This window comes from Oreochromis aureus, linkage group 12, assembly GCF_013358895.1.
Source record: "Oreochromis aureus strain Israel breed Guangdong linkage group 12, ZZ_aureus, whole genome shotgun sequence".
Classification (NCBI taxonomy): domain Eukaryota; kingdom Metazoa; phylum Chordata; class Actinopteri; order Cichliformes; family Cichlidae; genus Oreochromis; species Oreochromis aureus.
This window is the reverse complement of record NC_052953.1, coordinates 20,289,502-20,302,162: the sequence shown is the minus strand read 5'-3', so window position 1 is coordinate 20,302,162 and position 12,661 is coordinate 20,289,502. Positions and strand designations below refer to the sequence as shown.

General features: G+C 41.7%; 1 protein-coding gene across 2 annotated transcripts in view; it reads left to right on the top strand.

The window, feature by feature from the left end:
• Positions 1–12,661, top strand: part of sgsm1a (small G protein signaling modulator 1a) — a 35,621-nt gene that overhangs the window by 18,307 nt on the left and 4,653 nt on the right. The window contains exons 4-21 of one of the 2 annotated variants that reach the window (XM_031755479.2): positions 567–729; positions 1,019–1,171; positions 1,262–1,329; positions 2,104–2,249; positions 3,956–4,093; positions 4,433–4,557; positions 5,418–5,485; positions 5,569–5,732; positions 6,105–6,240; positions 6,956–7,085; positions 7,561–7,625; positions 8,148–8,293; positions 8,686–8,814; positions 8,900–9,082; positions 9,295–9,360; positions 9,585–10,646; positions 10,740–10,864; positions 12,484–12,566. In XM_031755479.2, the coding sequence (XP_031611339.2) occupies positions 567–729; positions 1,019–1,171; positions 1,262–1,329; positions 2,104–2,249; positions 3,956–4,093; positions 4,433–4,557; positions 5,418–5,485; positions 5,569–5,732; positions 6,105–6,240; positions 6,956–7,085; positions 7,561–7,625; positions 8,148–8,293; positions 8,686–8,814; positions 8,900–9,082; positions 9,295–9,360; positions 9,585–10,646; positions 10,740–10,864; positions 12,484–12,566 (3,150 nt within the window). Of the gene's footprint in view, positions 1–566; positions 730–1,018; positions 1,172–1,261; positions 1,330–2,103; positions 2,250–3,955; positions 4,094–4,432; positions 4,558–5,417; positions 5,486–5,568; positions 5,733–6,104; positions 6,241–6,955; positions 7,086–7,560; positions 7,626–8,147; positions 8,294–8,685; positions 8,815–8,899; positions 9,083–9,294; positions 9,361–9,521; positions 10,647–10,739; positions 10,865–12,483; positions 12,567–12,661 lie in introns of both variants that reach the window. The other variant, XM_031755480.2, reaches the window with a different exon arrangement.

Genomic DNA, 12,661 nt, shown 5'->3' with positions numbered 1-12,661 from the left:
AGACTGAATGAGAATAAATGATAAAAGCTACGCATAAGATAATATTTTGGTTTACCAAACACATTTCTAGGTGATGTCAAAATTGCTTTAGTCATTGCCGATCAAAGTTGTGGTAATATTTAATGCAGCTGTAGGTAAAGTTACTCTTATGTGAAAGCTTTAGGTGCAGAGTATGCTGCCCACACATTTCTTCTTTTAAATGTCAGATATCCATCATAATCTGCCTGCGCGTCCATGTGACGTGTAAATAGGAAATTATGTAAAACAACTTAACATGTGAGCTTTCTTTTTATATTTTTACTGTCCCAACTGATTTAAAAATGCTAAAATAATATTTTCTGCTATTTAAAGTAAAATGAGTTTTGCTAACATAATAAAAAAATAACATTAAACTTAAAATTTTGTGCGACAGAAGCATTTTCTGCTTTACATTTTGCCTGTCTCTCTGTTGGATTTGATGATTTTGTTGTTATGATGCATTCACGTGTCCTGTGTTGTTATGCTTTTCTGACATACCTTATTAATCAGTGCACCCTAATAATTACATCATGCTTTTGTACACACAGCTGCGGTGGAGGCGTGTGTCCTTCATGGGCTGAAGCGGCGAGCGGCGGGCTTTCTACGTAGCAACAAGATCGCGGCACTCTTCACCAAGGTGGGGAAAAGCTTTCCCCCAGCTGAGGAGCTGTGCAGGAAGGCCCAGGAGCTCGAGCAGATCATTGAGACAAAGTGCGAGACGCACACATCACAGCTCATATTCACACATCACAGCAGACTTCAAAGCTTGCACCAAAGCCTGTTTGTTGTTCCAGCGAAAGCACTGAAAACAAATGCCTGTCTCTCTGAAGGGCTGGGGTTTATTTTTATGATGAAAAGCTTCTAAATAATTCATGTTTATAGGCATTTTTATTCATGAGTCACTTATGCCACTGTATTTGTTTTATGCAGATGGGGTTTTGCTTCGGGAGTTTTAAAAACACCTCTACTTCCTAAAATTATAACTCTTTCCCTTCTGCAGACGAAGTCAAAGCTTGCAAAGTCAAGACAGCATTCGCAAGATGCCCCGACTGCCCAGCCTAAGCCCGCCTGTAGTCAAGAACCTGTGGATACGGACGGCTCTTTTTGAGAAAGTGCTGGACAAGATTGTCCTCTACCTGGTGGAGAACAGCAGGTAATTTGAGACGGGAAACGGCATCTTGTCCAAATGAGTTACAAGATTTCTGTCTTCCCGCAAAATTCCACTTTCATATTTGTCTTTCAGTAAATACTACGAAAAAGAGGCTGTTCTCATGGACCCTGTAGATGGACCTATCCTCGCATCTCTGTTGGGTAATTATTACAACAGTGGCAGTTTAATATCATTTACATGAAGATTTAAGATTATGACCTAGGGAAAAGTAGGCAGAACAAGGACGTTATGTTATCCCACCGTTTCTTACAAGGCCATTTCTTATATTTACTCATTGTCCAATCAAGGAAACTGTTCTTTGCTCTTTTTATTCTTTCAACTTCTCCTCGTGACCAAATGCTAAATTGCTGAGATGTTAACCTGTTGACATCTGCTGTGCAGCAACACAAGCATAGTCCTGCAGTGGTTTCCCACCAGTGAACAGTGAAAATTGTTTTCACTGGAGGCAGAAGTGCTCCCTGTCTCTATCAATATGCTTGCATGCTTGTCCCCTTATCCCCAACCAAGAGAGTCACAGTATAAATCTAAGGGATCTTGAACTGAATAACAAGACAGGACAGCAGAAAAAAAAAATTTCGGTTTTATTTTTGTTTTATTCCTTTTTCTTTTTCAGCTGATTTTTGCTTGACAGGTCCTAGACAATATACACACTCTAGACAAGCTAGCTTGCATTGAGGAATTGCAAGGACTTTAATACTTTCCAGTGACAGATTAATAAATAGATTAATAAATTCAGTTCAGTCTTTCCCAGCAAGTTGAGTCTGTTAATCGTATCAACAGCATCAGCTTTCTGGGATTTCCTTATCTGGATGATTGAACATGCATAAAGTCATTCTTCTGTCTTTCATTTATTACACAACATGTTTAATGCTTGATTTTCATAGAGATTGTTGCTTAACAAAACTGTTCAACAGTTGGACCTTGTGCATTGGAATACACAAAGATGAAGACAGCTGACCACTTCTGGACAGACCCGTCTGCTGACGAGTTAGTACAACGACATCGTATCCACGGCGGCCTCTGCAGGCAGGACTCTCCTACTAAGAGGCCCGCGCTGTGTGTAAGTGTTAAATGTATAGCGCTTTATTTTGAAAATGTTACATTAGTACAAAAATGGACAGGCTGACAGATGAGGTCAGGCTTGAGTCCCTGTGGAAGATGTTTACAGATGACATTGTGATCCATGGTGAGAGTAGGGAGCAGGTGGAAGAGAGCTTGGAAGGGTGGAGGTATGCTCTGGAGAGAAGATCAATGAACGTCAGCAGAGGCGTGTGTCAGTGAGAGGGAGACAGTGAGAGGTGTAACAGTGAAGGTGGATGAGTTTAAATATCCAGGGTCAACCATCCAAAGCAACTGACAATGGACCAGACAGGTGAAGAAGACAGTGGACAGAGGTGGAGTGGATGGAGACGAGTATCAGGGGTGATTTGTGACAAAAGTATGGTTTTCAGACGATAGCACTGACAAAAAGTCAGGAGGCCGAGCTGGAGGTGGCAGAGCTGAAGATGTTGAGATCCATCCTGGTCATAAGGACATCAGTGAGCAGATTGAGCAGCTTAAAGACAAAGTTGAGAGCAAGGCTGAGATGGTGTTTACATGTGCAGAGGAGGAACAGTGGAGAGACTGGACAAATGGAAGTTGAATATCAAGCTTCCAGGCAGGAGGAAAACAGAAGATTCATGGATGGAGTGAAGGCAGACATACAAAGGGATCATCTGACAGAGGAGGATGTTAGGGATAGGGTGAGATGGAAGCAGGTGAGCTGCTGTGGTGCCCCCTAAAGAAACCAGCCAAAATATTGTCAGGTAGTTAGGTTGTTCATTGCTATGACTCAGATCAGTGAAATTCAGTATAAATTTATTTGATTTTGGGAATAATGGGTTTAAATGATCTCTATAATCAGTATTATGGATTATCTGTATGGCCTTTTTTTGCAGTATTGATAAGTATAGCCCCAGACCTCTGCACAGTAATTCAAACATGCTAAAACCAGTGGAGAGTAGAGAACATGGAGTGTTTTGTAGTCCAGTTCACTCAGTACTGAAATGCTTCTTGAGCCTTTGTTATGTATATATCATGTATGAGATATCCAGGGTATTTTATCCTCTATTGTCAATCCAAGGAACGTATTTTCATTAACTCTTTCAATTTCCACTCCGTGTATATGCGTCTGCACTTGTGTATTTCTTTTACAGCTCCCAAAGAACATAAATGTAAGTTTTACTTAGATTTCATGATCATTTGTTCCTGTCAAACCACATTTTCTGCTGCAAATTTCTAAAGTAAACATATCCAAAACAGTAAAAGCTGTATTTTTCAGCAGATGTGAAAGCAGAGTTAGTTTCAGGCTTCTTTTGTTTTTTCTCTGTACATGTCTAGTGTCCATTTATGCTGAGATATGAGCTGATATTAGCTTCGGCAGACTATCAGTTACGCTCCCTTCTGAGATGCTGTTTATCTGTCTGGAGGCCTCGCTAAGATTGCTGCAATGAGTGGAGCTCAGTGTGTCCCAGGAGAAAGAACAGAGTGTATTGCAGACAATCACATTTATTTAGTTGCCAAGTTAAGAGCGAACCAGGTCAACTTGGTCTGTCCTGTACGCTGCGGTGCTTACGGATGCGTTTGTGTGCTCCAAGCAGAATCAGACTGGTTTTTGACATCGGGAACGACTGAAACTGCATTAGTGCACACGAATGAATAAATGTAAGTCATAAGTTTTTGATCTGATTTTATATATTTTGTGTGTTTGTGTGTCTGTGTGTCTAGATCCAGAAGCGGCACTCCAGCAGCAGCATGGATGAGCGCCCCTCCCCCTCGCCATCAGCTCGTGAATATGTAGAGTCGCTGCATCAGAACAACAGGGCGACACTACTGTTTGGCAAGAACAACGTGCTCGTACAACCGGTAACAGTCTCGGTCCACTTCAGCATTTATATAGCTGTGAGATAAAACCTTTAAAACCTGACGTGTATCCTGTTACATTAAAGTCCTGGATAAAAGCTGGTCTACATATTATGTTGTCATCAAAGCACTCTAGGAGATTTTTTCTCACATCACTGTGATATAATGTGAATGCACACGTCTTCACTTCCTTCTTTTTTATCTTTTACACATAAAACTAAAAACATGCTTTGCTTTTATGTGTTATCAGGGTAAACCGTGGTAAAAATTAGCATTAGTTATTACATTTATTTATCATTACGTACAAACATATCCTCAGTTGAATCCCTGTGGCTCTTTCAGAGGGACGATATGGAGGCTATTCCAGGTTACCTGTCTCTGCACCAGACTGCTGAACTCATGACACTAAAGTGGACGCCCAATCAGCTCATGAACGGCTCTGTGGGAGACTTGGAGTATGAACGCAGGTGCAAATTTACCCATCTGTAAAAATAACTGTTGGAAATACTTTTATAATACCAACTTCTATAGTAACACATACTTTAATATGTCACTATAATTGCTTATAGTAACTATTATAAAAAAGCAATAATTTTGGATAGGTGTAGTTAAATAATTATAGATCTGTTTATAAAAACATATATATTTAAATAACATGAATCTGTGTATTAGACAGGCATATTTATTTATAGCATATATGTGCATTGGAATGTAAACAGACATATAAAATGAGCCGGGTAGGGGTAGGAATTAATACTCCTTTTCAAACAGGAAATGGTCAGCATTATGGTTTTGTTTCTTTTCTCATGTGAAGAGGATAACTTTCAATGACTTTGTGTTTATTTGTTCTTTATGTGTGTTAAAACTTGTTACTTCTATATTTTAAAAAAGATTTGATTGATTGATCTTAGCATGTAAATTGCCTCCGCACAGACGTGTAAGCACCGCATTATTTCTTCTCCGCTGTGTTGTTTGTCTAACACTCGGCTGTTACTGAATAATGCAGTGTGTTTGTGCGCTGCTCAAGGGCTCAGCGCACTGAATAAATGGTGCTGATCTGATGAGGCTGATATTCACACACTGGCATCCAGCAGATTGTTTATTGACTGAGACACTGTAAAAGACACCTGCCGAACTCGTAAATCATGTCATAACTTTGAGGTGTATTCTCTCTCCAAATGAATTGATTGTTCCAACTACTATTTTCTGGCAGCTGTAAAATAATTGATTTACATAAAAATTTACAGTGGGTTTGTGTGTCGCTGTTATGTAGTATCCAGTGGTTAGACTAGTCTGGGTCACAGCATTTTGTCTCCATATTTTTCAGCGTTTACTGGGACTATGCCATGACAATCCCTCTAGAGGAGATAGTTTATTTGCATTGTCATCAGCAAGGTGGGTGAAATTGTATCACTACTGTAACTCTGAGTTTGCAGGTTATTACTGTTGATCTGTTACATCTGCTGTTTACCTCGTAGTGGACAGTGGGGGGACGGTAGTGCTGGTCAGTCAAGATGGGATCCAAAGACCTCCACTACGCTTCCCTAAAGGAGGTCATTTGCTCCAGTTCCTCTCCTGCCTTGAGAATGGCCTCCTTCCCCACGGCCAGCTTGATCCTCCACTCTGGTCGCAGAGGGGAAAGGTCAGCACGGAGGGCGCATCATTTATTCTAGTGTTCTTCCGCACAAAAGAGCTAAAGTGTGCTTCAGTCTCCTCTGATCGATAAATCAATAAAGAAAAGACATCTGGATTTGAAAGAAATGGATGCACAGCCTCTTTAAAGAACGAGTGTTTAATGAACGAGTGTGGATTAGTGTCTACTTAGACCTTGAATGGCTTTGTTAATGTTTCTTTAACTGAACTGAATAAAGAGAACCACCCACGCATGTTCAGCCACTATTAATAGGCTTAATCATACAGACACTAAACAGGTTCATCTTCACAGGGGTGGCTTTTCTGGGCTTTAGCGGTTCAGCATATTTGTCATTGCCTTTAGTTATTTTTCTTGTTGCAGGGAAAGGTGTTTCCTAAGCTACGAAAGAGGGTTCCTCAGGGATCTGGATCCTCAGACTCAGTCTCCGATAAGGAGGAGGACGAAGCTACGGACTATGTCTTCCGAATCCTCTTTGCAAACAGTCAGTCAGAGTTTGGTGAGTCACCAAACATAAGCAGGGCCCAGGGGCTTCTCCCTGCAGTTGCATTTTGATAAAAATGTTGCCGATTGTTTGTTACAGTGACTGTAACTCATCCTCCCCATCTGACTTCATCCCCGTCCTTCCAACCGATTGGAAAGGGCCCTACCAAAACAGGGACCCTGGTTGTACCCAGGCGGTCCTGCAGCTGTCCTGAAGAATCCCCCTCACTCACAGGAAGCAGCTGTAACACTGTCACACTTTGGCTCATCTGTCCATCTGTCAGCTTCGCCTTGCTTTAATTCCTTGCGTCTAATATCCTCCTGCCCTGTCCTGTGCCTCAGGAAATGTTTATTGGTGTGCTGTGTCAATAAAACCACAATGCTTCACACCTCTTTTACTGCACCACGACACAATAGCCTTTAATCAGGTGAACAGTGGACAACTAATCAAACATGGCAACCGAATTGAGAAAGGCGCTTGCTTAATTGAACTTCCTCCCTATATTAATGTCATTAAACACGATGGCTTCATTCTTCACGATTATCATATTATCATAAATGTTTCTGTTTTCTTTGCTCTAACAGGAATCGAGCATAAGCAGGTCACTAGTGATCAGCATAATTGTGCTTCAGCAAAAATATTGCAAAGTGCAAATATAATTGTTCTCGAAAGCCTCAGCAGTATGCTGCTCTAAAGTGATTATGATGGCATGTTTTTGTGTTTGCTGCAGTTACTCCTCCAGATCTGATGGATCCAGGAGCTAAGATGTGGCATCCCACTCTCAGGAAGTCCTCGTGTTCCTCCTGCTCTCAGGGGAGCTTCTCTGAAGCGGCGACACCCAAGGGGTGCAACCATGAGAGGTGAGAGATAAAACACGCCCCAAGATAGACAGAGCTGTGTTAAGACTGGGGAACTGTGAAGCTCCTGAAGGCTGCTGTGATTCACTAACACACCTGACAACCTCCGCAATACAGAGGAAACCGGGGATGGAAGCAAGATACAAGAACCCAGCAATTACCCAGAAGACAATTGTGTGACATTTACCTCAGTGAAATGAGAACGTGTTGGGAGAATTAGTGATAAGCTGTGCAGATAAAATGGTAGAGAGCTATGGAAAGAAGACAGGCTGCTGGGCTAATTTGTTCTATATGGCAGCATAACAGTTTATCATTTTATAAAAGGTCAGCCCCGACACAGTAATGAACTCTACATTAGATAGAGGATATCATATATTCGGGAGAATATGAATTACCTGCACTTAATAATTGGTCTAATGATAGTGTATTGCTGTCTGTGTTTTCTCTGCATACTAATGTGGGTTGTGTCTTTCTGCAGGACTCCTCTGAAGCTGCTATGTGACAACATGAAGTATCAGATCATCTCCAGGGCATTTTATGGCTGTATGTAAATGCTTAATGCTGCAGTCACACTAGGGAAAAAGATGGTTGCATGACGATGTTGACTTCATTTTTTTCACATCTTTTGAGGGCGAATTTTGTGTTCGGTATGTCTATACAACACAAAAGGTTTGGAACTTACAATTCTGAATTTCATGTCCCTTTTTTGCATCGCACTCGATGCGTAATGACCTTCACTCATAAATCAGCAGAAATCACAAATTCATATGAGAAAACTACTCACTGAATCAGGCTACGATTGTTAGGAGAGCTGCAAAAAGCTGCAAGCTCAACCTCCGGGTATCTCCGCAAGTCTTTGCAGCCGGTCACTAACAGCAAAGAAATTAAATGCGTTCACCGGTCAACCACTGATTGTTCCTCATCACAGCGAGGTTGCCGTCCTATTTTTACTCTAGTGTGACTGAGACGTAGTGTATACCCTGAAAAATCCCTTCACATTCAATTTGAAAATGTATTTTATGGCATGCTTTAGCTTCTTCAATAACAAACTGCATTGTCAAACAGGGCTGGCATACTGCCGTCACCTTTCTACAGTGCGTACGCACCTCTCAGCTCTCGTAAATCACACCATTGTGGCGCCCGACGTGCCCTGTGCCGCCTCCGGAGGCCTCACCGCAGACGTGTGGCAGACTTTCCTCAAAGACTGCACAGTAAGCACCTCTGACATCCCTTTACTGCAACACAAACTTAATATTACCTTTTTTCTGTTCACACACACAAGCAGCATCCCCATCACTCAGTCAGTCTTAATATTAATATCAATCCTCTCCTAAAAAGTGGTTCACACTGTTAGTGTCACGACAGTGTGCATGACAGGCGACTAATGGCTCTATAAATCTCAAACTCCTTGTCTACAGGTTATTTGAACATCTGTTACATTTGCTGGAGTGAAAGAGAGTCTGAATTAAAAATATAATAATAGTTTAATAGCCAAGCACTGCAAACTGGATTGTTCTTAATAAACCAGTCAACACTGAAGTTTTGAAGCACTGATGAACTATTTAAATATGCAGTTAATCAACTGCCTGTCTTGTTTCTTTAGGCCTACAAGGAGCAGGAGTTGCTGCGCCTGGTGTACTTCGGTGGTGTGGACCCATCACTGAGGAAAGAGGTGTGGCCTTTCCTGCTGGGTCATTACCAGTTTGGCATGTCAGAGGCTGAGAGGAAGGAGGTTTGTATTTTCTATGCTTATGGTTTTGAGCCAGAAGCCTTTTCAACCTAATCACTGATCCTTCATCCTTTACTTTTTCATGCAGGTGGATGATCAGGTCAGAGTGTGCTACCAGCAGACCATGGGGGAGTGGCTCAGCTGTGAGGAGATTGTCCGCCAGCGAGAGAAGGAGCAGCACGCTGCGGCTTTGGCGAAGTGCTCCTCAGGTGCAAGCATGGACAGTTACAGTCAGAAGATGAAGCATCACGATTCAACTGTGAGCAATGAGGTAAAACAGCAACGCGTACATATGCAGACTCAAACGAAAAACACAGTAACCTTTGGTGTAGACCAGTGTATGTTGTGACCAAAACTAGTAATTCATCCAGGTACAATGACAGAGAAGATTGGAAATTAAACATCAATGCCAGTTTTACACTTTTGGAGCTTGAATTGTGCCTTTTTATACTCTTTTTTGCACCTTTTATTCTCCGATCACAGTCCTCCCAGAGCTCAGACAGGCAGAGTTTGGCTCGCCTGCAGAGTGATTCCAGCAGCAGCACACAGGTATCAGAAACTCAGCAGTATTTGGATGTCAAAATAGTCTTTTGGTCTTTTAAAGATGGTGAAGATAATGTTGCATTTCTATCATCCATTTCTGTCGCTCTGTCCGTTTGATCTCAGCATTTTGAACCAAAACTCCTCACTGCTACCTTCTCTCCTGCTAGTTCTTTACATCCTCCCAACCCTTCCCCTGGAGTAGCCTGCTTCCCTTTGGCTTGTTCTTTCAGGTGTTTGAGTCTGTAGAGGAGGTGGACCAGATTGAGATGGAGCCCAAGAATGGAGAAACCAAACAGGTGCCTAAGCTGCCCAATGGAGCTCTGCAGAACGGGACGAGCTCTCCTGACTCTGGACATCCTTCCTCTCGCAACTTCTCCATCACCTCTGGCCTGTCAGACGGCTCCTTCAGCACAGAGGACAGCGCTGCACAAGATACAACCCCGAGACCTGCAGCTGTCCCTCAGGTGTCACAGAGCTCTGTCAAGCCTGCAGGAGGAGAGAGCGAAGGTCAGTCATTGGAAAAGGACGGCCAGGTGGAAGGTGAAGTGAAGGACAAAAGGGTGGAGAAAGAGAAAGCCTCCGATGTGACCAAAACTTCAAAACATGCTGCAGAAACAGGTGATAAAATAGACACGAAAAAGACGAGTTTAAAGCCTGAAACGAAAGATAATATCGAGGAGTCACAAGCTGTTAAAGCAGCGGGGACAAAGCTTGAAGATAAAAGCCTCGATGGGAACATTAAAGGTAACGAATCTTTAGAGACACTAGAAGCGGCAAAAGCATTGAAACCCGAAGAAGCAAATGTGGAAAAGATGAAGGAAGTGGACGAATCAAAGACGAGTAAAGAGGTTTTAGTGACAGGAGGAAAAGAGAAAATATTCAAAGGTCCCGGGGCTCCTGAAATGGAAAATCTCACTCTCTCAGCAGACACAAGAGTGGTGAAAACAAGAGAAACCTACAGTGCCGCTCAGAAAGATGAGCCTCACATCATGACTGAGTCAGATGAGTCTCCCTCAGCCATAGAAATGGAGGAGATCCCCAAAGCCAAAGTTTCCATGGTGCCTTGGAGCAGGAAAGGACATTGTGAAACCTCGTCTTCCTCTGAGAACTCGCCCCCTCACGTAGAGCTCAGGCAGAAGGAGGAACAAAAAAAGCTCAGTCCAGAGGGCACAGAGTCCAACCTGTCGGAGCCGGAGATGGAGAGCCTTTACCCTCCCTTTGACTCTCTGGCTGCATCTGAAAACACAAAGAACCAAGTGACCTCTCAAGTGTCAACTGGGAGTCCCTTCTCTGTATGATAATATCATATGATTTTAATTTACATTAAATAAACTCAAATGACCATAAGTATGTTTTACACATAAATATCATTTCATCTATTTCAGCAAGAGCTTTTGGACCTGTATACACTGAATCTGCACCGCATTGAAAAGGACGTCCAGCGCTGTGATAGAAACTACTGGTACTTTACTCCTGCCAACCTGGAGAAACTACGCAACATCATGTGCAGGTAAAACACTGAGAGCAACACTCAAGGTTAATAAAAGGAAAATGGAAAGGAAACGTGAGGTTTCTCGTCATTATTGGCTGTAAAAATTTGACAAAATCTTGAAAAGATATCAAAGAAGAGTGGAGGATTTGTCTCTGTTTAGCCTTAAATAGACCACATAAATGCTCTAGTTAATAAACGTCATAAGTAACTGTGGTCATATTTAAACACAGTGAAAAGACGAACACCAGTAAGACAAAGCAGCGGGCAATTCTTTTTTTCAAGAGCTGAATGACTCACTCTCATTCAGATTCAATTGAGAGCTTCCTTTGTCAATTTTCCGACACAATAACACTACGAAGCCACGAATACAAGTGATCACAATACTAAGATGTAACGCAAGGAAAGAAAAGCCAACAGTGCAGCAGAAATGACTTTGATCTGAAATGTTTTTATAGCCAGCCGAGCTAACAGGCTACACATTCTTTCTCCCTCCAGTTGCATTTTCTAGGTTTTATGTCTGCTTCTATTGTAGTGTGCATATTGGGGTTTTTTTCTTGTAACTAGCTGAAAATAAGAAAACACACAAAAAAGACGTTTTCTTAAACAGCAGATTACATGTCTTCATTTTCTTTATGCCTTCTCTCATGATGAGCCACTCATCTACACCTTTCTAAGCCCTTCTTATACAAAACATATATATTTACAGTTTTAGCAGCCTTAATTACAAAGGATAATACGTTTTGGAGAAAAACATACAGTACTGTGCGGAAGTCTTGAGTCACACATCATTTCTTTATATTTTGCTCCAAAGAAGCCAGAACTTTTTTTTTTCTTGAGTTCTATTTTTTGGGTTTGTTAAGATATTTCACACTGACCTAAGAATCATTCACTGGACTGAAAATCAGTGGCAACAGGTCTGATGGGGAGATTTGAAATTTGAAATTACTGGTTTAAATTGTCGTCAGTATATGCAGAGGAGGTCAGGAGAGAGGTAGAACAGTGAGTGTCTACAGCCTTCTGTAAAACAAGGTGGAAGGGCTTTTCATAGTTCGGCCAGTGGTGCTGGAATTATGAAATAGTGAAAAACTGATGGAATCATGATCACAGAAAAGTACCATCAGTTTGTAATTCGCCAAAAAATACCAACGGGAAAGTATTTGATTTGCACTGGCTTCATTTTTCATCATGACAGTGATCCTAAGCGTACTGCCGATGCAGTAAAAGCATACCTGGATAGAAAAACACACAGCGGACTACTATCAGAGTAAAAAAAACAGAATAAAAGGCAGCAAACATCCAAAGAAGAGCTTGAATGTCTTTTAAGAAGCCTGGAGAACTATTCCTGAAGGCTACTTAAAAAATGACAACACAGGTCGCCTAAGAGAGTTCAGGCTGCGCTGTATATACTGTATTTCCACATTTCGATAAATCTCCACCTATTCCCCAATTTCCGAGAAAAATATATGAAGAAATGGAATGCAGATCAAGATTTTTGCAGAGTACTGTAGTTGTCCTAAAAACAGTTATTATTATATGTTACAACTTGAGTGTGGAAACAGCTGTTGACATTAGTGTAGCTCAGAGAGAAAAGCAGCCAAGTGGAGTCAAGTTCACTTCTCTTGGTTGTATATTCACAGCTATATCTGGAGGCACCTTGACATCGGTTATGTGCAGGGAATGTGCGACCTGCTGGCTCCACTTCTAGTCATTCTGGATGATGGTGAGTCAACACACTGACTCACTATTTATTTTCCCTCCTCTTTGACACTTGGTGTATTTTTACAGTATTTGATGTAACAGCAGAGAAGAGTTTGC